The following is a 25197-nucleotide window of genomic DNA, read 5'->3' as shown; positions in this document are numbered from 1 at the left end:
TGAACTCAGAATTACAAACAACTCATGTATGATTAGTTACAAACAGAATAATTTGAGCAGTTTGAGTTTGATTCCTGGTCCTGTGTGTTGACTTCATAGAAATATGAAGAATTTATATAAAATAAAGACATTTCTACCATATCTTCCCAACATTGCATGCCTTATGCGCAGCATCCAACCCTTTTCTGTCGACTTACGTACCTTGAGCAGCACATCAGAGGTAGGTCTGTCCTGGGAGAGCTTTTGCAAACAGGAGTCCACGAAATTGCGGAAATAATCTGACCTGAAACATACAAAAAAAATGTATAACAGTACTTTAGCCTCTGGTGGGGTATTAAAAGTTTTTAACCGATGCTTTAACAAAATATAAAATCCAGCCTGGACACATGTGATAGACAAACTTTAGGCTGCCTTCCTGCCTATATGAACTGCAATCATTGATTGGTGATCATGGATTCACGTTTGTTTAATCTCCCCTCTACTGACTGAACTCCTTGTCCTCTTTTCTTCATTGCTCCTGCTAGAAATCAATGTCATTTTCCAGGAAACATAACATTTCTTTTCATTTTTATGCAGACAATTAGGGCTGAACAATTAATCGCATTTTCAATATAATCGCGATTTAAAAAAAATGCAATTTCCAAATCGCAGAGGTCTGCAATTTTTGGCTATGTAACATTTAGGGAATTAGACGCGTCCTTTAGGTGTTGGTAAAATGTTTAAAGTGGGTTTGCCTCCACATAGAAAGGGAAGACAGTTGCAGCAGTGAGATAATCTAATTTTATTACTTGTTTTAGAGTTTATATAATCATACATAGCATTAAGTACAGGTCAATCAGTTTAATACATAGACTTGTTTGTTGGTTGCACTTTATGTTCAACAAGGATTGATGTCCAAATCAACCAAAAGCCGTTCTCTTGAATAATATTCTGATTAATAGAAACATTAAAAGTTCTTGTTTTAAATAGTCCTTCTTTACAAACATCTTTATTTAGAGGCCATTATTGTTGCTTGTGGTTAATGCAGAGAAAAGTCAAAATTGCAATTTTGGTTGAAATATATTGTCGGCAGAACGCAATCATTTCTGCTCTGAGTTTAGATGCTGTGGGTGTTTTAGCAACTAATCCGCACGGCGAGGAAACAAAATGATTTGTTGTTTGTATATGTTTAAAAAGACATGATAAATTAAACTGGAAAACCCCCCCAAAAAAACGCATTAAATCGCAATATTAAGAAAAAAAAAAATCGCAATTAGATTATTTTCCAAAATCGTTCAGCCCTACAGACAATTGTCACGTTTAATTTCCACTCCGCATATCCTTCAAATTGCAAACCATGGATCTGGTCAGCTGGTCACACTCAACGCAATTGATAAAAAAAACCAAAATCTCAACGAGAAGAGCTGGGAAAGGAGAGGCGTCGTGCCCCGAAAATGACCTCCCGCCCCCCATTGCTGCCATTTCTCACCAGTGATTCGACTGCAACACGGGGCTCTCGTTCTGGGCGATGTGGTATAAGGCACTCATAGCATTCATGTTGAACAGAGGAGGCTTTCTTTCCGCTGCAAAGTGACAGAAACAAAGAGTTAGACGTAAAAACAGAAAGAGGACACAGTTTCCGCGTTGTGAACACACCAATCGGACTATTTTCTATTTTCTCTTACCCAGCTCTATGCAGGTAATGCCAAGTGACCACACATCCACCTTCCCGTCGTACTGGCCCTCGTCCATGGCGAGGATCACCTCGGGGGCCATCCTGCACGGAGGAAACAAGAACTCAACAACAATTCAGCCATTTCCATCTTTTGTTACCCCTTTGATCGTGGAAGGACAAAGAGCTGCACCTCAGGGCGGATTCATTTAGGCTAACTGCTGTAATTTCTGCCTGCTCAATGCTGCAATCTGACACTTATGTGACTTACGTTTCTGTCTAAACAACAAAGCAAATTTCAGTTTGAATAATGTAAAATAAAACACTTAATGAATCCAAGCATATTTAAAGCCAGTACATGTATGATTATTTAGATTTGAATAAATCCTACTCGTATATTTGAGTAAATGTCTCGTGTGTCCTGGTGCACAGTATTAGGAAAACATTTCACTGCTGAATGTTGATTATCCTGATTAGGATTAATCCACTTTTTGAGTTTTAGTCTTATTGCATCGAAGAAAGTTGCCCACATGGATATTCTGTAGCTCCTTTTCTACCCGTCGTCTTTTAAGACAGCAGAGATGGGTTTTTTGTAACTAGGGATGTTAAGCCAATCCAAAGTATCAGCAATTTTAAATGTTAAATATCAAAGTCTGTGACTAAACTCAGCTACAAACACCCATTTTATTTGCGTCATGTTTTGCACAGAGAATGTATAAAATTCATCAATTTTATGTGGATTGCTTGCAAAACATTATCTGGGTTCATTATGTTGCAATCTGGGCCACAGGGCCAGGAGTTATTACACGATATGGGTGATTTTGGTTTTTAATATGAGGATGAATCGACAATCTTTATGTTAAAGATAGTTTTTAAAAAGGATCGTTTTGAACTGGAAATTAAAAGTACATTTTCAGGCCTTCTGGTTTGTGCTTTTAATGAGAATCCGGGTTTGGGTTAAAGCTAAGAATGCGTCTTGATTCGTTTAAACAAGATCTTTTGTCACATGTCTTATTGGTTAATCGTGAATCAGTGACTCTAGTTTTGTTTTTAGTCACAAGAGTTACTGTAATGAGTTTTTACCAGTAAGGTGTTCCAACGAAGGAGTTGGCTGGAGCAACAATAGAAGCAGAGCCGAAATCTCCCAGCTTGACCTGACCCGGTTCTGTTAGCAAGATGTTTCCTGCTTTCACATCCCTGACAGACAGAGAGGATCAGACAGAAGAAAAACAGTCAGTCAGCGGATAAAAAACGAAGGGAAGCAACACAAACCGAGAAGACAAAAGAACGACAACAAAACGAGAAATGCTGGAGGCTGGAGGGAAACAAGTTGGACCAAAAAAGTGTTGCGTAATCTTTGCTAGGCGGCGGTTTTTATGCCTCCTCTGGTTTCTGCTGCGTCTCCTGTCAGAGGAGTGGGCGAGGACAGCGGGGCGCATAAAGAGAGGGGTGAAACCAGGGTTACCTGTGAATCATGTTGTGAGAATGCAGATAGACCAGCCCCTGCAAAGCACCGTGGGTAATGGCAGCTATTTCCACCTCTTGGAGCGGTTTCTTGTGGACTGTGGGAAAACATTTCACATTTGCATAAATAATAAGACTTAAAATACAATAAAAATCTTCATAAATGTTTCACACACACACCCCCACTCTTACCTTCCAGCAGGTCAGAGGCTGAACCCAAACAGTACTCCATCACCAGCTGGAAAAGAGCAAACAGCACGGTTACATCACTTTATAGAGGAGAGATCTGCTGAAGCGGGAGAGTTGTTTTTATAAACCAGAGAAACAGCTGGAAAACGGCTTCATCATCCAACCAAACATCAGGAACTTTGTTTTGTTTCCACGTTGAAGAAATCTTGCAGAAAGCTGCAGGTTGATGATGTTTTTTTTGTGTGTGAATTGTCTGGAAATACTTATTTTGGTCCAAAAGGAACCAGGAGCTAAACTTGAAAACATTTTCTCACATCCTGCAGTTTCAGGAAGTTGCCGGGCTGAGCTGACCGACAGATTAGTCAAACACAGACGCTGTGATGACGACGACGACATGCACACCCCTGCAGAGACAGTCGCTACGCAGATCATTACTAAGACTGAAGGGTCGGTGGTTCTTTTTGGAGTGGGTTCAAAATATAATACAGCTTTCCTGTCAACTCCTCAACAAATGAGGCGACATGAAAGAGTAAATTATTATACGTCTGTAGGTGTTTGTGGTTAATTTTATTAAAATTAGCCTTTCTAAATAGGACCAGATCGTATCCTGAGCTATTTCTGTCTCTAGGCTCCCACAAGGCGGACATGAGTCCGCAGACAGGTAGGCACAGAGCTACATTTTACCAGTGTGTCACATAAACCCCTTTAACAGGAAGAAGTCTGAACATCAAACTGTTTATGTGACACAAGCTGCTCCATGGCAGTCGCAACTCACAAGCACCTGCATCTAGAGCTGCGTAGAAAAATAAATAAATAAATAATAAATAAAATCTCATTAATTCTTATAAAATCGATTCACAAAACCAAAGATCGATTTAAAACATAAAAAATTCCACTGTGAACTTAAACGTGTGGGATGGCGTTACTTGTTGCACAAGTCTGCGGAGCCTGTGCCGACAGGTACGCGCAGAGCTAAATTTTTACGCCCACATACGCGGTGTCACATTTTAAACTTTTCAACGGCAAGAAGTCATCACATCGAACCGAGCTCGATACACGAGATGCTCCAAGCAGGACGTCTCCAGGACGCACAGCATCACCGTCCCTCTCTGTTCTCACTGACAGGCTCAATTCAATTTTATTTATATAGCTCCAATTCACAACACATCTCATCTTAAGGTTCTTTCCAAAGTCAGCTTCCATCAGATCCTCCAGGTTGGTCAGAAAGTTTCCTCTCTAAGGAAACCCAGCAGGTTGCATCAAGTCTCTCCAAGCAGCATTCACTCCTCCTGAAAGAGCGTAGAGCCACAGTGGACAGTCGTCTGCATTGTTGATGGCTTTGCAGCAATCCCTCATACTGAGCATGCATGAAGCGACAGTGGAGAGGAAAACTCCCCTTTAACAGGGAGGAGAACCTCCAGCAGAACCAGAACCAGGCTCAGTGTGAACGGTGGGAGCCTGCTGGAAAAGAAACGGCTCTATGTATTCAGCTAGCTAATCACACGTTTTACCATCTGTTTCCCCGCTTTGTCTCGCTGAACACTCGCCTGCAGAGAGAACGCGCCGACAGAGTCTGTATCGCCTGTGTCGGGATCTAACGGGATCACTGAGTACTGTTGAGTTTATTTCATGTGGCGCCCCGACTACTTCAGTACACTGAGAACGTTTAATATGAGGACGATCACATCTCTTTAAACTCGATTATTGTAAACATTTACGCTCAATGTGGCACATTCTCAACAAGTAAACGGCTCTATGTTAATTTTCAGATGTCCTACAAAAATACTATTTGTCGCAAATCACCGTTGGAAACAAAAATCCACCTTCCTGCGTCTATATGAAATAAAATGGCTGTGTTAATCTTGGAAAATGCATTTTTGTTGCTAGATGGACGCCATGAATGGATCAGAAACAATTAAAACTGAATGAAGTTAGAAATATTCTGAACTCTGACAGATCCAGACTTTAAAGAGATTTTCATTCAACCAAGAAGTAGGAAGGAATAACGGCAGGTGGACTTCAGAATATAACCATGTCTAAATTTACACGATAGAGAGAGAAAACGAGAGAGAAACGGACAAATAAGAGAAAGATGGAGAGACAGGAAGTGGCAGCTCCTATAAAGCTGTATTCTGTGATATTAATGGAAAGCTAAGTGGAAGGAAAACCTTAGCAAACCCCCCCAAAAAAAGAACAATAACCATGTTAAAGTGCGGCTTCACTGCACTATAGCGACAAGCTTATTAAAGCAAACCAGAGATATTTGACCCATGCGACACAGTTTAAAGTCAATGCAAACAAGTACTAAGGAAGTGTGTGTAAACCTCTGAAGAAAATACAATAAGATTAGGGCTGAACGATTTTGGAAAATAATCTAATTGCGATTTTTTATCTTAATATTGCGATTTAATGCGATCCCCCCCCCCCCCAGTTTAATTTATCATGTCTTTTTAAACATATACAAACAACAAATCATTTTGTTTCCTCGCTGTGCAGATTAGTTGCTAAAACACCCACAGCATCTAAACTCAGAGCAGAAATGATTGCGTTCTGCCTACAATATATTTCAACCAAAATTGCAATTTTGACTTTTTTCTGCATTAACCACAAGCAACAAAAATGGCGTCTAAATAAAGATATTTGTAAACAAGGACTATTTAAAACAAGAACTTTTAATGTTTTTATAAATCAGAATATTATTCAAGAGAACAGCTTTTAATTGATTTGAACATCAATCCTTGTTGAACATAAAGTGTAACCAACAAGCAAGTCTATGTATTAAACTGATTGACCTGTACTTAATGCTATGTATGATTATATAAACTCTAAAACAAGTAAAAAAGTTAGATTATCTCACTGCTGCAACTGTCTTCCCTTCCATGTGGAGCAAACCCACTTCAAACATTTTACCAACACCTAAAGGACGTGTCTAATTCCCTAATTGTTACATAGCCAAAAATTGCAGACTCTGCGATTTGGACATTTTTTAAATCACGATTATATTGAAAATGCGATTAATTGTTCAGTCCTACATAAGATCTTGAGGTTCTCCCGCTGGTTTTTATGTCATTTAGCAAATTTAATTAACATTGGTGACCCCAACAGAGCCAGAGCAGAAAGGATTTAGTCTGATTTAATGTCAGACAGGGAGAAAAGGTTGTGTCTTTATTCAGAGAGCACAGGAGTATCTGGTTTCATTTTATCAGTTCTTTACACCCAAAGCAGCAGCAGTGGAGCGGTAAGCCGGCTGCAGACTCACCCAGGCCGTGTGCTCTCTCAGGTAGCAGCCCCGGTACTCCACCGTGTTGGGGTGGCGCAGCTTCTGCAGGAACTTCACTTCCTTGATGATATCCTGCCATTTCTGGAGCAGGAACAGAGACACGGTGAGCGGCGGAGGCACATTGCGCTCCACCCGGATCGAATGCTTTCACCGCTCTCGGGCGCCTACCTCATTGGACTGCTTGCCGCTGTAGGACATCTTCTTGATCGCCACCACCTCATTGGTGCGGATATCATGGGCCTGGAGCGGACGTGCAAAAAAAGAAGAAGAGCAGATGAACCGGGCTCAAAACTGCGGCCTGGAGCCACAAATAAATTTGTTTCTTTAAAAGAAAAAGCTATGATTCATCTCCCCTTTATAAAACTGGACATGGCAAAGCAATCAGTTACATAAAGCTTCCTCTCTCCGGTCCATCTCCTCATCCACGACTAGCTCTTTTTCACCCTTCATTGAACAGGCCTTTTCATCCACATCAGAAGGTTGTTCTTTGCCCTGTTTTTACCTTTTTCCATTTCTCTCCTACCAGCGTACATTATTCAGCTGAGAGACTGAAGCCACTTCAGGCTTCTACAGTAGCACAGCAATGGCTTCCTCGTTGTTACACAACACAGCTCGGCGGTTTCAGTTTCACGCAGCGGTCAACTTGTCACGACGTGAACCGTTTAGCATTAATAAGCTTTAAATACGGAGAGAACTAGTTAATGTGGAAAAGTGCCGTGAACCAAAACTGTCAACCACTACCAGATCTTACAACTCTGGATGTTTTATACAGTTTTCTCGTGATCGGTCTCTGATGATCTAACGTAAACTATCATTACACACTGCAAAAACGGAACTAGAAATAAGTAAAATATTCTTTAAAATAAGTGTATTTGTCCTCGATTTGAGCAGGTAAATAGGATGATCTGCCAATGGAATGAGATTTTTGCACTTAAATTAGGAACAATTCATCTCCATCATCTTATTTTAAGTGCAGGGTGTCTAATTATCTTATTTTAGGGCTCAGAATACTCATTCCATTGGCAGATAATCTTATTTACCTGCTCAAATCAAGGATAAATACACTAACTTTAAGAACATTTTACTTATTTTTAGATCCCTTTTTGCAGTGCAACAATGCAACCTCGGCTCTTTAAAAGGGGATCAATGATTAGTTGAACATGTTGGCCTAAATATGTTGGAATTTTCCTGTTAACTTAAAAACTGCGGTTTGTGATTCTTCAAAAATTGTACATATTTTGTTATATTTTTCATCTGTGCAATGCATGCTGGGTTGACGACGCGGTTGGGTCCTACAGGACTGGAACGCTGCAAAAAGGGAACTAAAAGTAAGTAAAACTTTCTTGAAAGTAATGTATTTTTCCTTGTTTTGAGCAGGTAAATAAGACTATTTGCCAATGGAATAAGATTTTTGCACTTAAAATAGGAACAATTGATCTCCATCATCTTATTTCAAGTGCAGTTTATCTAATTATCTTATTTTAGGCATTGAAATACTCATTCCATTGGCAAATAATCTTATTTACCTGCCCAAATCAAGGACAAATACACTAATTTTAAGAAAATTTTACTCACTTTTAGTTCCCCTTTTGCAGTGAACCCACAGAGTTATCAGAGCTGTTTCGCATTAGAAAATTTAGACAATGCCACGCGGCATGCTGTTAATTTTTAAAACAAAAAACAGAAACGATGAGGCGGGTCTTCATCGTGTTCCTCATGAAGAAAAGAAGAAGAGCGTAATGGGAAAAAGACCCACGTTTGTGCCCGTTAACGGTTCTTTGTATGAACAAAACTGATGAAGGCGAGCGTTATCCTCGCAAGCTAAACCATAAAAAAGCGCCCCTGTGACAAAAATCTAAAATCATCCCAAAAGCTCATATATTTCTATAAACTTGTGCTAATTTTTCCCGTCTATACGGCGCCCCAGCCTACAAGTGGTACGTCTCATTAATCATTTTTATTACTAGCCCCAGGGCTGAGCGTTGTGGGTTTACTTTAATTGAGAAAAGCGGTGAGTAAACTTCTAAGTATAAATAGCTAACATGCTAGCTGTCATTAGCTCAATGCAGTGTACATCCACGGTGACGCACCCCCTCCCCCCCACGGTTTTAATAACCCTGTTACTATTATCGCTTTCATCAATTTCAACTCGGAGCTAGCGCTAAAGCAGCGGCCCTCAAACTGAGGTCCCCGGACTCCCGGGGGTCCGCGAACCACGGCTTGGGGGTCTGTGAAACGCGTGTTGTCGGGCCTGAGGAGACACTGCTGAGGATGGGTTGAGCTGAGTAACACAAGGACAAATATTTATCATCAAATATTTATCATTATTCATCTACTAAGGTGAAAGCCAAATCAGCTAAAATTAGGACACAAGACAACAGTTACATTGAGAATGAGGATCTAATCTCCACCAAATCTTTAATATTAGGTATATTTATATATATATTTTTAAAAACATACATAATTCTTGATGTATTTAACAGTAGAAAAGGCTGTTTAAAAAAATACCATCAGCCTCAGGAATCTAAGAGAGTCCTTGGAAAAATGTCATCGCTGCTAAGGGATCCCTGGCCACGAAAAGTTGGAGAACCCCCAAAGGACCTAGTATACGTCATTTACCCAGAATGCATTGCACAACATGGCGACGTCCATGTGACAATATTTACAGCATTTTTACTGTATTATTTTTACGCATTTCTCAGATAGTCCATAGTTGCGACTAATGGCGGATCCATTTAAACTGAACTGCCAGTTCTGAACGTTTGCCTGTTGGGTTTGATCATAACAAAGGGAGAAAACTGCAGCAAACTCGGCTCTCACACAGGGGGTCGTGTTAGACAGACTCTTTTAAAACAAACAAACATCACAACATCTTTCCGGTGACAGATCTGGCACAGATGAACGCAGGAGACACGCGTTAAACATTCAGACGTCGGAGCCGCGCTCCTAAAAAAACCAGCAGACGTTCTGACAGACGGGGGAACTCACGAAGTAGACCGCCCCGAAGCTCCCATGGCCGATCTCCCTCAGGTCCGTGAAGAGCTTCTCCGGGTCCTCCCTGTAGAACAGCTCCGCCACCTCCGGGTCCTTCAGGCTCCCGGCCCGCACACTCGACGGCATGGCCAGCGCCTGGCGAGAGAGGAAGAGATGCATGCTGGGTGAGCGTCTGTTGTTTGGACGGATTACAAACACTTCTGCTTGGAAACACGGGCTGCAGAAGAAGATGCTGCCACGTCTGATCTTCAGAGGAAATTACACACGTATGCCAAGTCTCCGGTACGGTGCTTAACCCAGGATGGTAAAGAGACGTGTAGAAAAAAGGAGCTAAAGTAGAAAAAAACACAACAACCAACAACAATAAACTTAACAATTGTAGCAAAATAAAGGAATAAAAGTCAGTTTCAATCTCTGACGACTACAAGCAGATGTAGAAATGGTGTTAAATAGGGGCTTAAGTTGATATTAATTCTCAATAAACAAATATGTTATTTATTTCCCCCCATAATGCATCACCATCTCTGTCACATGACCAACAAGATAGAAATAATTGGTTAATATAAGCCCAGTTTTACTTATGAGACCGACAGCGATGTCAACGCAGCTCTATCACACATCCCTGGTGTTTAACATTAAATACTATTTCCATTAATGATCTAAAACCTGTTTTTTGCAGCTCAACATATTTCACCTGTTAAACAGGAAAGAACTTAAATTTGTTGCTGTGGCATTTAAAGCAGAAATAGTCATGTTGGGTAGGAGAATGGACGATATTATCAGCTTTAAAATCCAAATGTTAATCTATCTGAACCCGACAAGCAGCAATCCTTGAAGCCAGAGGCTGCAGAGCTGCGTTATCCTCCGTAGGTTTGAATTTTCTTAATGTGAGCACGTCAAAACAGCACATATTTACATTTGATCTTAAAATTTAAATAAAGTCTGTGCCGTTCTCAGGCTTTTTCCAACCTGGACGCTGCAGAACGCCTCCATGGTAGGCGGCGTGCTCCCACTGCACGTCCTGTTGTTTTAAATAAAGGTTTGTCACCGACGACGCTTTGCTTCCACGTCTTAATAAACTCAAACATTGAATGATGACTGGTCTGATTCACCTCGTTACGTATGAAGATCATTAAAGTTTGACCTTAATGCTGATTACGACTGATTGAGCCCTCAGGAAAAACCCAATATTGTCTTTTTAGGTTTTTTTCTGTCCACATTTAGGAATGGACTTTGACTAGGCCAGACAAAATTACAAGAACGGCAGGGGTTTGGCTCATCAGCTCGGGCGATTGAAGCAGAGACATGTTTAAAACAAATGTTTTAAAAATACATGTAGACAATATTAATATTGCAAAATGAAAAATCTGAGGTGCAACATTAATTATTCATCTTATTAAGAAACACTTTTTGAACGAGGCTTCAACGCTGCCAAGAACACAGCAAAGAAATCTAATTCTAGGTGATAGAAAACCACCAGCAGCCACGTTTATGGCCGTTCTGTCTTTTTTTTAAACAGGGAAAACAAGCAAGATCCTTTTTTTTTTATGTTTCGGATCGACAAGGATTTACTGATCCCGGAAAGTGGGATCAAATGCAGGAGGTGCAACACGTCGGACGTGAGAAATGAGCGGTTTTAAAAGAGCTCGGGGCTGATGAGGCTTCCCTGGCTGTATCCTGATAAAACAGGTCCAGCATGTCGGCGATCAGCAGCAAACCTTAAAGGCTTCAGACCATTAAGCTGCTCATGATTTGCCTACAGCGAAGAGCAGTTAGGCCACAGGATTTCCCTGCGTCTCTGAACCACAGAAAACCGTAACACACCCCTCTCTCTGGTAGCGTTCATCACAGAAGCACACTGTCAATGTTTTAATTGCACCTGATATCGTCTTTTTCTGATTATGTGTTACAGGAAGAGGCGATAAGGAACGTTACACCTTGAATGGGTTTATACTGTAACGCCACCGGCTTCTAAAACCTTTTACAGAAGCACAGACGTCACCTTTAAAGCATGCTTTAATGAATGTAAAACATTTAATTGTTACTGATTTGTTGTGCATGGCAACACAGAGCCTAGGAAAAAAAAAACCTGAAGGTTCAGTCACTCGATTTTACATCACATTCTGGCGTAACCTGACAAAAGAAACAGTTGGTTTGGGTTAAATGGGTCTAGGCTACAGCTTCAGTCGTATTTACAAGGAGAAACTTAACCAAAATTTCATTTTATAATGTTTATCCTTTCTTAATAACCAGAGATCACAATTCAGGGAGCGACTTGACTCTGAAAATGGCTCAAACTCAGTCAGGTTGGATGGAAAACATCAATTAGCAAACAAGAACAACTCCAGATCCTCATTTGGTCTCAAGTCGAGACTGACCAGGCAAACATGCTTCCATCTAAACCAATTTTTAAATTATTAAAATGTATTAATTTATTACAGAGAAGTTAAAATCTTACAATTCAATGTTTAACTGAATGTTCGGTACAACACAAAACATTTGTCTTTTAGTAAGCACACTTTTTACATTTGCTTTAATTTCATAGTAAATAGGGAGACTTTACCGCAATAACATCTGTGTTGGAATTAATTTAATAAAATAGGCTAAATGCAGTTTAATATGATTTCTTAACATGGTCATATTTTGTAGGGCAGGGTTAGTATTTTTGGTTATGTGATTTATTTTTATTCGTTTTTTTGGCCCTCGAGGGCTTTCTATTTAACATTTTTGGCCCAATAGCCAAAAGTTTGGACACCACTGATCTAAACCGTTCTGCTGTACCTCTGGCTGGATGTTAAGCTCAAAACAGATCTCCTTCCAGGGTTATTATCCAGATGTGTTCACTGTCGCTTCATGCATGCTCAGTATGAGGGATTGCTGCAAATCTCTTTCAGGAGGAGTGAATGCTGCTTGGAGAGACTTGATGCAACCTGCTGGGTTTCCTTAGAGAGGAAACTTTCTCACCAACCTGGAGGATCTGATTGAATTTGACTTTAGGAAAGTGCCTTAAGATAACATGTAACAAGAAGTGGCGCTATATAAATAAAATTGAAATTAACTGAATTGAATTCTCTCCAGTTTCCCCGGTGAAGAAAAGCGTCTCCACACCACGATGCCGTGCCATAAAATCCTAATGAAACATATGGAAGTTTGGGGCGGCAGCGTTGACGAGGAGGAAAAGCTTAAAAAGTTAATTTAACGGCTGTTATCATCACCCAGCATCCAAACACAATAATATTGCATCAATTTCTGCAAAAATATATATGTACTGGTAGCAACGTTGCCTTGCAGCAAGAAGGTCCTGGGTTCAAATCCGGGCCTGCATGGAGTTTGAATGTTCTCCCGGTGCATGCGTGGGTTCTCTCCGGGTACTCCGGCTTCCTCCCACAGTCCAAAAACATGTTAGCCTACTTAGTTTCTCTAAATTGCCCTTAGGTGTGTGTCACGCAGATGACGGTGCTAAAGGGGAGTGAGCATAAAAATGATGGATGACAAAAAGAGGAATGAGGAAAATGGTAAATTTCCTGCAAGAAATGTAATAAATGCTGTCATCTACAGCACCGTTAGACAACCTTTAATATAACGACACCGTGCCAAGCTGCAATCCAACGGCACTTGGGAGAATATTTTAAGTAATTACTGACTACGACAATGCTATATTCCAGATTTATTGTGCAGCAGGAGGTGCCTGGACTTCTGAAAACCTGTCAAATGCGCACTTCAGTCAATTTCTGCTCCATTCTAAGGAGGACAATGAGTCTAAAAGCCGGGCCTGGAGAACAAACACTCTTTGAAGAAACGAAGCCACATCAGATGCTCTTTTGTGGCCGTTCTGCAGCTGTTAGAAGAGGAACTGCTGCTTGGTTCCCTTTATAAACGAGAACCTGTTTAAATAGTGCAACCAAAGCCTGGCTGTCTTTTTTTGTTTTAAAGAGCCTGGTAGAAGATTGCACAGAAAGAGAGACGACCGATGTAGCACTGATGTGGTTTCTGCATGTAAAAAATAATAATTAAATTAACAAATGTGTGGGTTTATTGAAGGGGGAAAAAAAGAATAATGGAAATAAGACAGTATGGTTGCAATGAGTATCTCAGCTAAATAATGCAGGGATCATTTTTCCAACATGGTTGCCAAAAAAAAAAAAAAAAAAAAGAGGGTAAAAGACTGGTGCCATTAATTCTGCTGTGAATAACCTGCATGTCAGCCTCCAGCAGCGGATATCTGCAGGGAGAGGCGAGGATCGGGCTCTTTTAGCACTCTGAATGATTTATAACAAGTCCTACCGTGGCTTATGGGATCCACTGTAGCTAGCTCTGGAGCTAGCTGACTGGCCTGGCAGGAAAATCTCGTTTCTCCCCCCCCCCCCTCCGGTCCCCTTCCTCTCCTCCTCGGCTGCGGCGGTCTACTCAACACGGGCAGACCACACTCCGTCCGCCCATCCTGGTTCCAGCCGACCCCCCAGCCATCCCGGTGCGCCCAGCAGCTAGCACCTCGGTGCCACTTGTCATGGGGGAAGCGTCCAGCCAGTCCGGGCTGTGACAGCGAGCCGACCAACCAGCTGCCAGCTAAACCGCACGAGCGCAGCCGTGTGCCGGAGAGAAACGGCAGGGAAAAAAAAAAAAAAATCCGGGCCAAGGCTGCTGTTAGCGCCGCTGCTAGCAGAACAACGTCAACGGCAGCAGCGGGAAAAGACGTTTTTTTTCTTTCTTTTTTTTGTTTTATATTGAGCGAGAGACCGGCTCGTTAAAACCCGCCGCTCCGCTCCCTTCGCCGAACCGCGTTGACATCTCGCTAACGCTGTCGCCGAGCTTCCCCTCCGCTCCGTGGTGTCCCCATTTTGCTCGGCTCTCGTCCGTTTTTTTTTTTTTTTTTTTGTTCAGGACTTCATGATGGCGGAGCGGGGCGGGAGGCAGCCGAGAGGAAACCGGAAGTGCTCTTCTTCTGTGCTTGAGGAGCAGGAAGCTGACCAATGAGACTATCCCCATGTGGCCGAGGAGAAATCATCAAAACATTGCAGTCATATTCAATAAATTAGGAATATTATTGGAAAGTTCCTTTATTTCTGTATTTCTGTAACTCAATGGAAGACAAATATAATATAGATACAAATATAGATTAACACAGACTGATAATATTTTAAAGCTTTTATATATATATATATATATATATATATATATATATATATATATATATATATGTATGTATATACGTTTTTTTTTACCTCCAGCCAATACAAATACAACATTTAAGATAAGATGAAAAGCAACACTTTTAGGTAGCATAAAAGAGGTACTTTTATTCTGACTTCAAAATCTATAGATAGATAGATAGATAGATAAATAGATGATTCAATTAAATTAAATTTTATTTATATAGTGCCAATTCATGATACATGTCATCTCAAGTCACTTTCCAAAGTCAAATTAAACTAGATTATACAGATTGGGTCAGATTATACAGATTGGTAAAAAAAAAAGTAATATCTAAGGGAACCCAATTAATTGTATCAAAGTCTTGACAAACAGCATTCACTCCTCCCGAAGAAGCGTAGAGCCACAGGGAGAGTCGTCTGCATGCAGACAGACACAGACAGGCAGACAGACAGACAGACAGACAGACAGACAGACTGGTTACTTGGGCTTAATCCAAGTAACCCAGAAAAACTGCTGCGGTGGGGTGGTCCAACATCGTCAGGCCTTCTGAGATAACGGATGACCTGGATTATCTCCTCCCAGATTCTGATCACTAACTTCTTGGAAAGTCTGAGGAACAACCTGGTGGCTTCAGATGGACCAAAGCATGACATCTCAGAGATGTTCTGATGGATTTAGGTCAGGGGATCATGAATGTCATTCAGTGGTTTCAATTCCTTCATCCTCCAGGAGCTGCCTGCATACTCTTGCCAGAACCCTGGACCCACTGCACCAGCGAGGGGTCTAAGGATTTCATTCTACTGGCAGTCAGGGTGCCAACATCCTGTACAGGTCTCCTCATCCCTCCATCAATATGCCTCCTCAGACCAAATTGGTGGCTACAAAAAGCACATTTACCCTCCGAAACATGCTAAGAAACACTTGTCCCAGTATTAGTGAACAGGTCCGTAAATGTTTGATCATGAATGCACAATTTCAATAATGTATAGGTTGGATTCAGTTCTCAATAAATTTAACCTTGAGCCCCAAATTGTATGTCTTTTAAATAATTCAACTTAATTGGTGTATGTTTATTTCCCCACGGAGAGAGAATGGTTCAAATGAATAGTAATACGCTTAAATATTGTATGACATTCATGTCCCTGATAGTGGATGTAAACTTCTCACCAGAATAAGATTTTCTTTTTTTTAACTTACACTTTCAACTAAAGTGAAATCCTCATTCTCATTTGACTTTAAAAGGGGGATCCACTGTATACAACGTATATTTAGTCAGGATACCCTGTTTACCAGCTTTAAAGGTTAACCTCTGCATTGAGGATTAATTGTAAAGCTTAACTCTCGACAGGTGAATCATTTAAGGGTCAATCTCTAATGTCTGACCTCCTCCTCTAAGAAACTCAGCTCTACTGATAGATTGTTCTGAGGTTTTGGACCGCACACATTAGATCGGGTCATTGCAGCCGTAGCATCTCAGTAATAGAAACAACCGTCCCTGTGTATTGATCAGGCTCTGCAACCGGCTTTTTCCAAGTCTCATCTTAAACCGTTTATACGAACCTGTTTCTAATTTAGTGCGAAAGTTGAATTTTCCACCTGTGTTGTTATGTTTAAACAGCAGCTGTTTAAAATGTCCTCTAGAAATAGACTTGACAGTACAAGTATAAAGGTGATATTTAATGAGATGAGAGACAAACCATTTATACCTATGCATAATATTAACATTTTATGATTTTATAACCACATGCTTATTATTGTTTAATATTATGTTTATTGTTTTTCTCTCAGTTATAGAGTTTTTTTTTTAGTTTTCAGTTGAAGAAACCATCCCCTCTGAGATGAAGGCCAATCTCAGCCAGTTATTCGTTTTGTGGAAGCTATTGAAATTTTCCACCTACACAAAGAAAACAAGTAGAAATAATTTAGTGTACAATTATTCATTGAATGCAGAAGGAAATGCACAGCATGGATGAATAAACATGAAAGCAGCATTTTCTCCAGCAATGATCAACCTTATTAGCTTAGTTTGTTCTAAATGTCTGCGGCTCTATTGACCAAAGAAGCTATGACTTAGCTGATAATAATGATATTCCTTTACTGTCAAAACAAGTCAGAAATTTGTATCATATCAGAGCACTATTGTTTGCAGACATATGCATAGATAAAATCAACTAGTAAACATTGTAAGATAAGGAGATGATGGCATTTCATGCTGGTTAGTGTTCTTGTTTAGTTTGTAGATTGATGCACAAAAGCATTTTTCACTTTAACTTTATGGGACCGAATATCTTGGACCTCATGGTCTGTATTTGTGATTTAGAGCATTGTCAGGGTTAGAGGAGATCTTATTAAATATTATTATGGTAGGAACATTAATAAAGCTTCTCAACTGTGTGTCTAACAGTTTTGGAGGTGAAGACAGCAGTGTTTGAAGCACGAAGAAACATCTCACCAGGTCTTTGACCCTCTCCATGTGAGTCGGTGAAATTGTGCCAGAAACTTTTGGATCCCTACAATCTTTTAATTTAATGAAGCTCTGATTTCTCAGCAATAGACAGACTTTTATACCTTGAGGAATTACAGGAAAGCAAAACACTCACCATCACTGACGTATAAAACAAATGACCAGCTTTGCTTGTTTTGAAGGACCTCAGGAACAATTGTTTATTTTATTTAGTCTTTTTCCAGACCAGGTAAATGAGTTTTCCCCCAGGAAAACAGATCATGGTCAATCATGAGTATTCAGAGAACAGTACCTGATTTATTTCTTAGTTATAAATGGTAATGGTATCTTTATTAAAATCAGATAAACATTTTTTGTAGTATTTGAGTTAAAAAATGGATATACTACTACTACTACCAATAATATTAATAACAATAATAAAACGTTTTATTTGTGTAGCACATTTTAAAATGTTAGGACTTCTGAAGGTGCTTCACAGTTCTAGAATGAACTGGGTTTAAAACTATCTAGAATAACAAATCCGAAAATAATAGTATTTAAAATATGGCCAACAATTGCAGTTAAGAACAAGGAAATTATCGAGGAAGTCTTATTTGTTGAAGGCAGCATGAAACAGAAGAGGGAAATTATCAATATTTTCCTTTGGAAATTGAAAACTCATTAAACAATCTTGAACCAGTTTATTTTAGTCAATGCTAATAGTTACTTTTATAAATTACTTTTTTTTGCAAGATAGATTAGTTGTAAATATAGATAATAAAACATATGTTCCTGCATTTCATTTCTAGTTTATGTTTCTTGTTGGTTCTGGCTCAGTTGCAACATCTGTCCACCAGAGGGAGGAACATCTGACAGACTACTATGTATGGATTGTATAATAAAACATTAACTAGTGATGTAATTAGTCTGCCGGATAAAGATTAAAAACCTTTTTAGACAGATAAAAATTATTTTGGGGCCTAATCTCAGTTTTTAGTTCTGATATTATCCTGTAAATGTTGTGCTAATGTTTTAATGTTTTGATTTTTTTGGGTGAGTGCTCATTGTGTGTTAATTTTGTGGATTTTGTTGCAACTGTATTGCCCCCAGGGGACAATAAAGTATTTCAATTAAATTATTATGAAAGCTTCATGAGTTAAAATTCAGCACTAACTCTTATCTAAAAGCAAACAAACAGCAATTGCTCATTAAACCAGTTTCCCATTGGTTATAATTAATGAATGAGGAGTTGGCAAACCTCCAGTGTTGTGAATAGTGTGAACACTTTAAGAAAGTATGTCATGTTTTACTTCCCAACACACACATCAGGAATGTAAAGAAATGATTTATTTAGAATATGCATCGATATGAGAATAAAGTGCAATAATCCCAATCTCTCCGTTGCAGGAAGAGATCAGAGGCCTAGTTAGAAGAGGCTTGATGGGGAATAGAGAATGGGTTTCTGGTACCTTAAAGGGGACAAATCATGCTTTTTAATGCCTTCTTTTTCACATTTAAATTATTCAGTCGGAGTTGCAGTCCTTTGGTCTGAATTCCTCGTTATTGTTGCCCCACAGCTCGTCTTTTGCCGCTGTGAGGTGCATCTGAGAGCAACTCGTTTTAATGCCGTCTCTTTAAATGCAACCGAGTCACAACCCACCTCACCCCCCCCCCCCAACATAGCGTTCCACTCCCTCCTGTTTGACAATTTTTGTAGTCTGCTGGGGGACAATGATGAACGGTGTGGGTTGAGTTTCCAGGGCCAATCTTCTCCTCCGAGTGGAAAGTTTGATTTCATGATGAAAAGTATGGGGCCTAAAAGCATGAAATGACTGAAACATCATTAGTTCAACTTTGTAGTCCAACTGTTTTGCTTTTAGTTTGTATTTTCCCATGTTTTATTTTCTTTCTACATTTTATTCCAACTTGCTTTTATTCTGTTTTATTTTCCTATGCTTTAATCGTGTAAAGCACCTTGCATTGTCTTTGTGCTGAAATGTGCTATATAAATAAATTTGCCTTGCCTTGCCTTGATACAGCCGAACATTTTCACCCATCCACTTGGAGCTTTGATATCCTTAAGCATGGACAACAAAATCATGCAGAGAATCAAAAATGGCGGATTTGCTAAACTGGTAAGCCAGAAGTCCAGGGCTCCATCCAAAAACATTTAATAATAGCTCTTAGCTCCCGTTCCTTCAACTTTCATGGGGTAAGAACTCTATTTTTGGGAGGAAAGCAGCTTCGGACTGCTGTGCCGATTTCGGACAGCCTTTAACTCCGACGTCATTACGCGATGGAAACACACGTGGATGATTCTAGTCAAATCAGGAACTACAGCCTTTTGAAAATGTACTACAACGTGCACGCTCTGTCTTCAATCTGGACATTTTCGTTGATATGCGTGGATCATGTCATGCGCCGATAAGGGACATAGCGAGGTTCCTATGCTAGAGGAGCTATGAGAAGAAGCATAAAAGCTCCTTTTCCTTCCTACTTCCTTACTGACTGCGCTATTCTGATAGCACGTATTTTGACGACACCTGACACATTTCCGCTTTTTGCTAAAGAGTCCTTACCCAAAAGATGTTTTCGGATGCAACCCATGACCCTGTTTAGCAGCTCCACAGCAAATACTGTGACGTAATTGTTAAAAAATGTGTTAGAAGACAAAGAAAACTAAGCAGATCAAAAAAATATGACCCAAAAAGAATATAAATATCTATGCAGCACCTGGAGAGACTACATTCAACTTTTCCTGCACTGATGGCACGTCCTCTTTAAAGCTTTTGGTTACAGGTTTCCGGAGACAGGTAAGGCATCAGAAGGAGGTTTCAGTTGCACAAAGAGGTTCTGAGCAAAGCATCGGAGAGCAGGAAGGCAGATATCAGAGCTGTGGGAGACTAATGTGGAAGCAAGTATGTTCCTGAGTAAGAACTGACACAAAAAAATCTAGTTTTGGGTAAAGGAACCAGCGAGGACTCATCCTGGGGAAATGAGGACTTGGAGGCATTAGCCTCTACAAATGATCACCAGGTGACTGAGCGATAGACGGCTCCTCATGTCCACATTGGCTTGATTAGGGGAATTGCATTCAGGTTTTTAATTTAATTAATTAATTAATTAATTGAATATATCGAACACTGACAAAAACAACTTAAAAGATCAAAAGATCTGTAGCAAACATAAGGAATTACCTATCTCTTACATGTTTCAAAATTTTAAAATGCAAAACAAGGAATTCAGAGAACCTAAAACAAAACAGAAGAAGCAAAAATGTATGTGAAAAAAAAAACAAAAAAAAAACAGTAAGGGGTTAATAACTGAAAATCTTCCATTACCTTGTACAGTTTTTTGCTTTATTCTTTTGCATCTTTTTCAGACACCTTTTGAACAACTCTTGTTCATTTTTGAAAGCAAGGAAAAAGATGGAGGGCATTTAGCAAATCTACATTTATGTATTTAGTATTTTATTGCAATAATTACAGTATTAACTAGAAATTCCATATTATTCTTTTTGAAAAAGAAACCAAACAAAGACGAATATTTTCAGGCCTTTTATCTGTTAAATGTGATGATTTTACGCTCACAGCTAATAAACATACGACAACCGAGGGCAGAATATAACATCTAACCAATTAAAAATCGTGTCTTAATGAAAAGTACGATTAATATCTGCTCAAAGGTTATAATTTTTCAAAGGGGACTTTGAAATTGACAAACTAGCCTGAGAAGAACGATATTCTAATTTAACGAAAATGACAGTAACGAGTAATATGCGGCCTCTCTTCTATGTTCGCACAGTCTCCAGTGGTTTTTCACAAAATTCATCTATATAGTATAATATAACATAAAATATGAAAGCTGCTCCCAAAGTTTCCATTTGATGGACCTGTGCACCTTCAGCCCAGATGAACGTATGTCCTGTCAGGCATCCACTTCCCAAAACTTACCAGATTATTACGTAACGCGTACCCAGAAGGAATAGAAGCGCTATACCGCGAAGCTGTTGCATAACGTGAGATGTCATAATTTATTAATTTGCTCTAAATTACTCTTTGTGACTAGTTAGGGGGATTCAACGGTAGTTCGTGTCGCGTTGACTGATTCTGAATTTTTCCCATCTGTCGCTCTGATTTGATGGGAAATGATCTCAGACGCACGTCAGCACGACAACACATATGACTTGTTTGGATTAGAGCTTGTTTATGTAATCCACAAGGTGTAATCTGCGTGTTTTTTCTGCATTTCGGCAGATAGGATATGCACACAAATTATTATTTTTACCAATCTACTTGTTTTTCATGCTGAGCTGCTCACCAGCCTGTGATACGCCACACAATCCAAACGTAAAGTTTTTCCGGTGGTTAAAACAGTAAATTATTCTCTTATAAACTGCTCCAGTCCAATTTATTTTTAGATTACAAGCTTTATATGACGTAATACCTCTATCCACCCAATCATATGCTCCTGTCTGACCTATCACTGCTGCCCTTATTTCCAGAATTAAACTGATACTAAACCTTTTTACCACTCAGCTCATCCCTCCCATCTTAGTTGTCTGTCAGCCTTATACCTCCTTTCACAGCTGGTGATTTGGCCTTGCGTAACCTCCTCAACTTGCCCACTGCAAAAAAAAAAAATGAAAAAAAAGAAGAAGAAGAAGAAAAAAAAGCAGATAATAAAGCGTTATTAGTCCCCCGTCTGCATGGGGCAGCACATTAAGCTTCTTATGCAAACAGATTTCAGAGGAATTTATATAACAGAAGAGGCAGACAGAAAAGGGAAGAAGTTCACTGCAGACGGGTTGCAACTTATGGTCCGAGTCTCAGCTCAGACGGGTCGGCGTTGAACTTCTCTGCTGCCGGACACGCTTCCTGACCCTGAGCCGGGAGCAGAGTCACGCAAAGCTTACAAATGCTGTGGCAGATTAGCGCACAATAGGATAAAAACATGTCAGGGTCTGTGACCCTTTAATACACCCAAGATCTGGTTTACATTATTGTCTCTGAAAGCAAGAAGACCCGCATAAGCTTCTGTTGAATCATAGCGACACGTTTCTGCAGAGACACGCAGGTTCGGAGGCTTTAGGTGTTTAAGTGTTTTTTGTTGCTACTAATTTTGTTCAAATGTTAAAAAAAAAAACAATCACCATTAAATGTGTATAAGAAATATGTCAGTGGTAGGTATTCAGGTAAGTATTATGATCGGTTTACAGCTGTTGTAATCTGCTGGACCTTGTGTTTAATTTTCTCTGACTCTTATCTTGTTTTCAGTTCGATTTTTTTCAGTACCTTTTGGTTCCTGTTGTGCTTCTTTGGGTTTTATTATCATTTTATTCTTGCCTGTGTTTCCCTGTATCGTTTCTGATCAGCCATTTTCCCTGGTGTTTCCTTGCATTATCTGTATTCCCCGGTTCTCGCAACGCGTTCAGGTTGTCACGCTCACCTGCTCCTCGCTCCAGTCGTCATTGTTCCAGAGTTTAAAAGCTCCTTGTGCTTCTCGGCCTCCTTAACTCGTTATTTTTTATTTGACAGACTTAATCACCTCCTGCATGTATTTGAGTTCCACACCCTGGAACATGCAGTTTTAGGAGGGCCCCAAAGACTTTTTTTTTCTTTAATGAATGCATGTTTTTTGCAAACAGGTGTTTTAACCTGACCATGCATTAATTTCTACCCGTTGATACTTAGGCCTGCCTTTCAATCTACTGTAATTTCCGCGATTAAACAATTTTTTGTGTGTATTGGGCACCAAAACTGGCTCTGGCCCAGGGACCCACATCTGTCTAAATCCGGCTCTGCCTACATCACTACATCACTTCGTTCGGATTCCAGAACGCTGCTGTACGCGTCCTCACTAAGACTAAGAAAGTAGAGCACATAACCCCAGTTCTGAAGTCCTTCCATGGCTCCCTGGATCTCAGAGAATAGACTTTAAAATCCTTCTGTTAGTCTATAAATCCCTGAATTAGCACCTAAATCCATCACAGACTTGTTATCAGGGCATCAACCCTCCAGACCACTCAGGTCTTCTGGCTCCAGCCTGCTCTGCAGAACCAGAACCAGAACCAGAACCAGAACCAGACACGGAGAAGCAGCATTTAGTTCCCATGCTCCACTGATCTGGAACAAACATCCAGAAAACTGTAAAAGTGCGGAAAGCCTGAGTTCCTTTAAATCGAGAATAAAAACACATTTGTTTAAAATTGCCTTTGAATGTTCAAGTTAAACTGTTTTACTGTTTTTAAATGTTCTTTTTTGTTTCTACATTCTATCCCTACTTGCTTTAAGTCCTACATTTTAATCATGTAAAGCACTTTGCATTGTCTCTGTACTGAATTGTGCTATATAAATAAATTTGCCTTGCCTTGCCTTGCCTTCAACCCTCGACATCAGCAGAAGAAAAAACATTTTAACTTTGGACTTCAGGTGTGAATTTGTCTTCTAATTATAAAAGATTAGTAGAAAACCTGCGAGCAGTTTTACTATCAGAAACAGAATTAGCTTTTAATCTCCAAGTTGGTTCAGCCAAGGAATTAGACTTAGGGACCACTTTGCGCTCAATGAAAATATTTTAGTGCAAATATACAAAAAGGAAAATAGTAAATATGTACTTATACTTGCATGTTTCTACAAAAAGAGAAAGAAAGACATGGTGGGATTGGTGCAAATATGCATGGTATCAATCTAGGTACTCTGACTGTTAAGTGTTCATCAGAGAGGTGGGTAAAGAGAGTTGAAGGTAAAAGTTTAAAAACAAAAAGTTGTATCCACTGTGAAACGAGACCTGTAACAACATGGGCTGAAAGGCCACTCATAGAGGAAGAAGTCATTACTTCAAAAACAACACAAAAAGCCTGATTACAGCTTGCTAATACACTCAGGGAGTTTTTGGAGACATGTGCTGGGGTCTGAAGCTAGGCTACCAGAGAACTCCATCCCCACTGTGAAGAACCGATGTTATGGTGCATTACGTCTAATTTCAGTACATCTATTTGATAAGGGGGCAAAAAAATCAGGTATTAAGAAAAACAATGTTTTCTCACAAAATCACAGGTGCCAAACTTATTAGCAACCTGATCAAATGCAAAATATAGAAGTAAACGAAACGCTTTTTAATTTGTGCTTTATTTTTTATTTTTTTTATGATGACCAGAGTTCACAGAAAGGTTTAACTAATAATCCATTGCTTTCCGTTTCCCTGAGAAATTCTTAGCTCCTAGTTTTCTAAGACCTTTCAAAACAGGAAAGACAGAAGAACATCCATCCAGCTAAGGTAGATGTATGTTGATGTTCAGAAATAAGGAAATGGTTGCCATAGATACCTTCTCACTTAAGCTTTTACATATCTTCAGTCAGATCTATACGGCTGGAAATGGACCTAAGTTTATTTCGGCCAACCCAGACAGAATGCTGCGTCACAAGATTAATTTTTTTTCCAGAGGGCACATTAAATGTAGAGCCAAGATGCTGTAGATTTATTTATTTAATTATTTACTAATTATTACCAGACTTCTCTGAAAACATTTAGGTTAATTATTTAGTTTATATATATATATATATATATATATATATATATATATATATATATATATATATATATTTATTTATTTATTTATTTTCATTCATTTAGAATTTCTGAGATTAAAAAGCTTTGTATTTACCGCGTGTAAGTGTCCCTCGTTTCAGAATTTTTCTTTTTCCCCAATACAAGGAAATAAACAATCATTATAACAAGCAAATTTTTAAAATGCCCCACAAATTTTGCACAATTTAAATCTGAGTTTACCAGCTGCAGGAGCTAAACCAAACATTTGAAACACACCAGATATTTCACAAAACCTGTTACAGGAAACAAATGACTGGTGTGTTTGTCCATATTTCCCATTTTCTCCTATTTTCATAAAGTTCCCTCAGCTGGAAACCAGAGCATCCTGTTTTTCTCCTGTTTTCCTCCTGTTTTCCTCCTGTTTTCCTCCTGTTTCCTCCTGTTTTCCTCCAGGCACGCCGCTGACTCCTC

At 39.5% G+C, this 25197-nt stretch overlaps 1 protein-coding gene across 5 annotated transcripts in view; it reads right to left on the bottom strand.

Annotated features, from left to right (window-relative positions):
- The window catches only part of taok2b (TAO kinase 2b), a 42639-nt gene extending 28124 nt beyond the window's left edge, over positions 1-14515 (bottom strand). For 2 of the 5 annotated variants that reach the window (XM_021310547.2, XM_036141761.1), the window contains exons 1-10: positions 13863-14510; positions 9573-9713; positions 6753-6824; positions 6564-6665; positions 3308-3353; positions 3117-3213; positions 2735-2848; positions 1665-1756; positions 1469-1562; positions 202-283 (exon numbers count right to left, since the gene is read on the bottom strand). In XM_021310547.2, the coding sequence (XP_021166222.2) occupies positions 202-283; positions 1469-1562; positions 1665-1756; positions 2735-2848; positions 3117-3213; positions 3308-3353; positions 6564-6665; positions 6753-6824; positions 9573-9704 (831 nt within the window). In that variant the 5' untranslated portion in view covers positions 9705-9713; positions 13863-14510. Of the gene's footprint in view, positions 1-201; positions 284-1468; positions 1563-1664; positions 1757-2734; positions 2849-3116; positions 3214-3307; positions 3354-6563; positions 6666-6752; positions 6825-9572; positions 9714-13862 lie in introns of all 5 variants that reach the window. The other 3 variants (XM_021310546.2, XM_012852405.3, XM_012852406.3) reach the window with 3 other exon arrangements.
- Between the last annotated feature and the right edge of the window lie 10682 nt (positions 14516-25197).

The sequence above is a fragment of the Fundulus heteroclitus genome, chromosome 10 (genome assembly GCF_011125445.2).
Source record: "Fundulus heteroclitus isolate FHET01 chromosome 10, MU-UCD_Fhet_4.1, whole genome shotgun sequence".
In the NCBI taxonomy this organism is placed as follows: domain Eukaryota; kingdom Metazoa; phylum Chordata; class Actinopteri; order Cyprinodontiformes; family Fundulidae; genus Fundulus; species Fundulus heteroclitus.
This window is presented reverse-complemented; position numbering and strand designations above follow the sequence as displayed.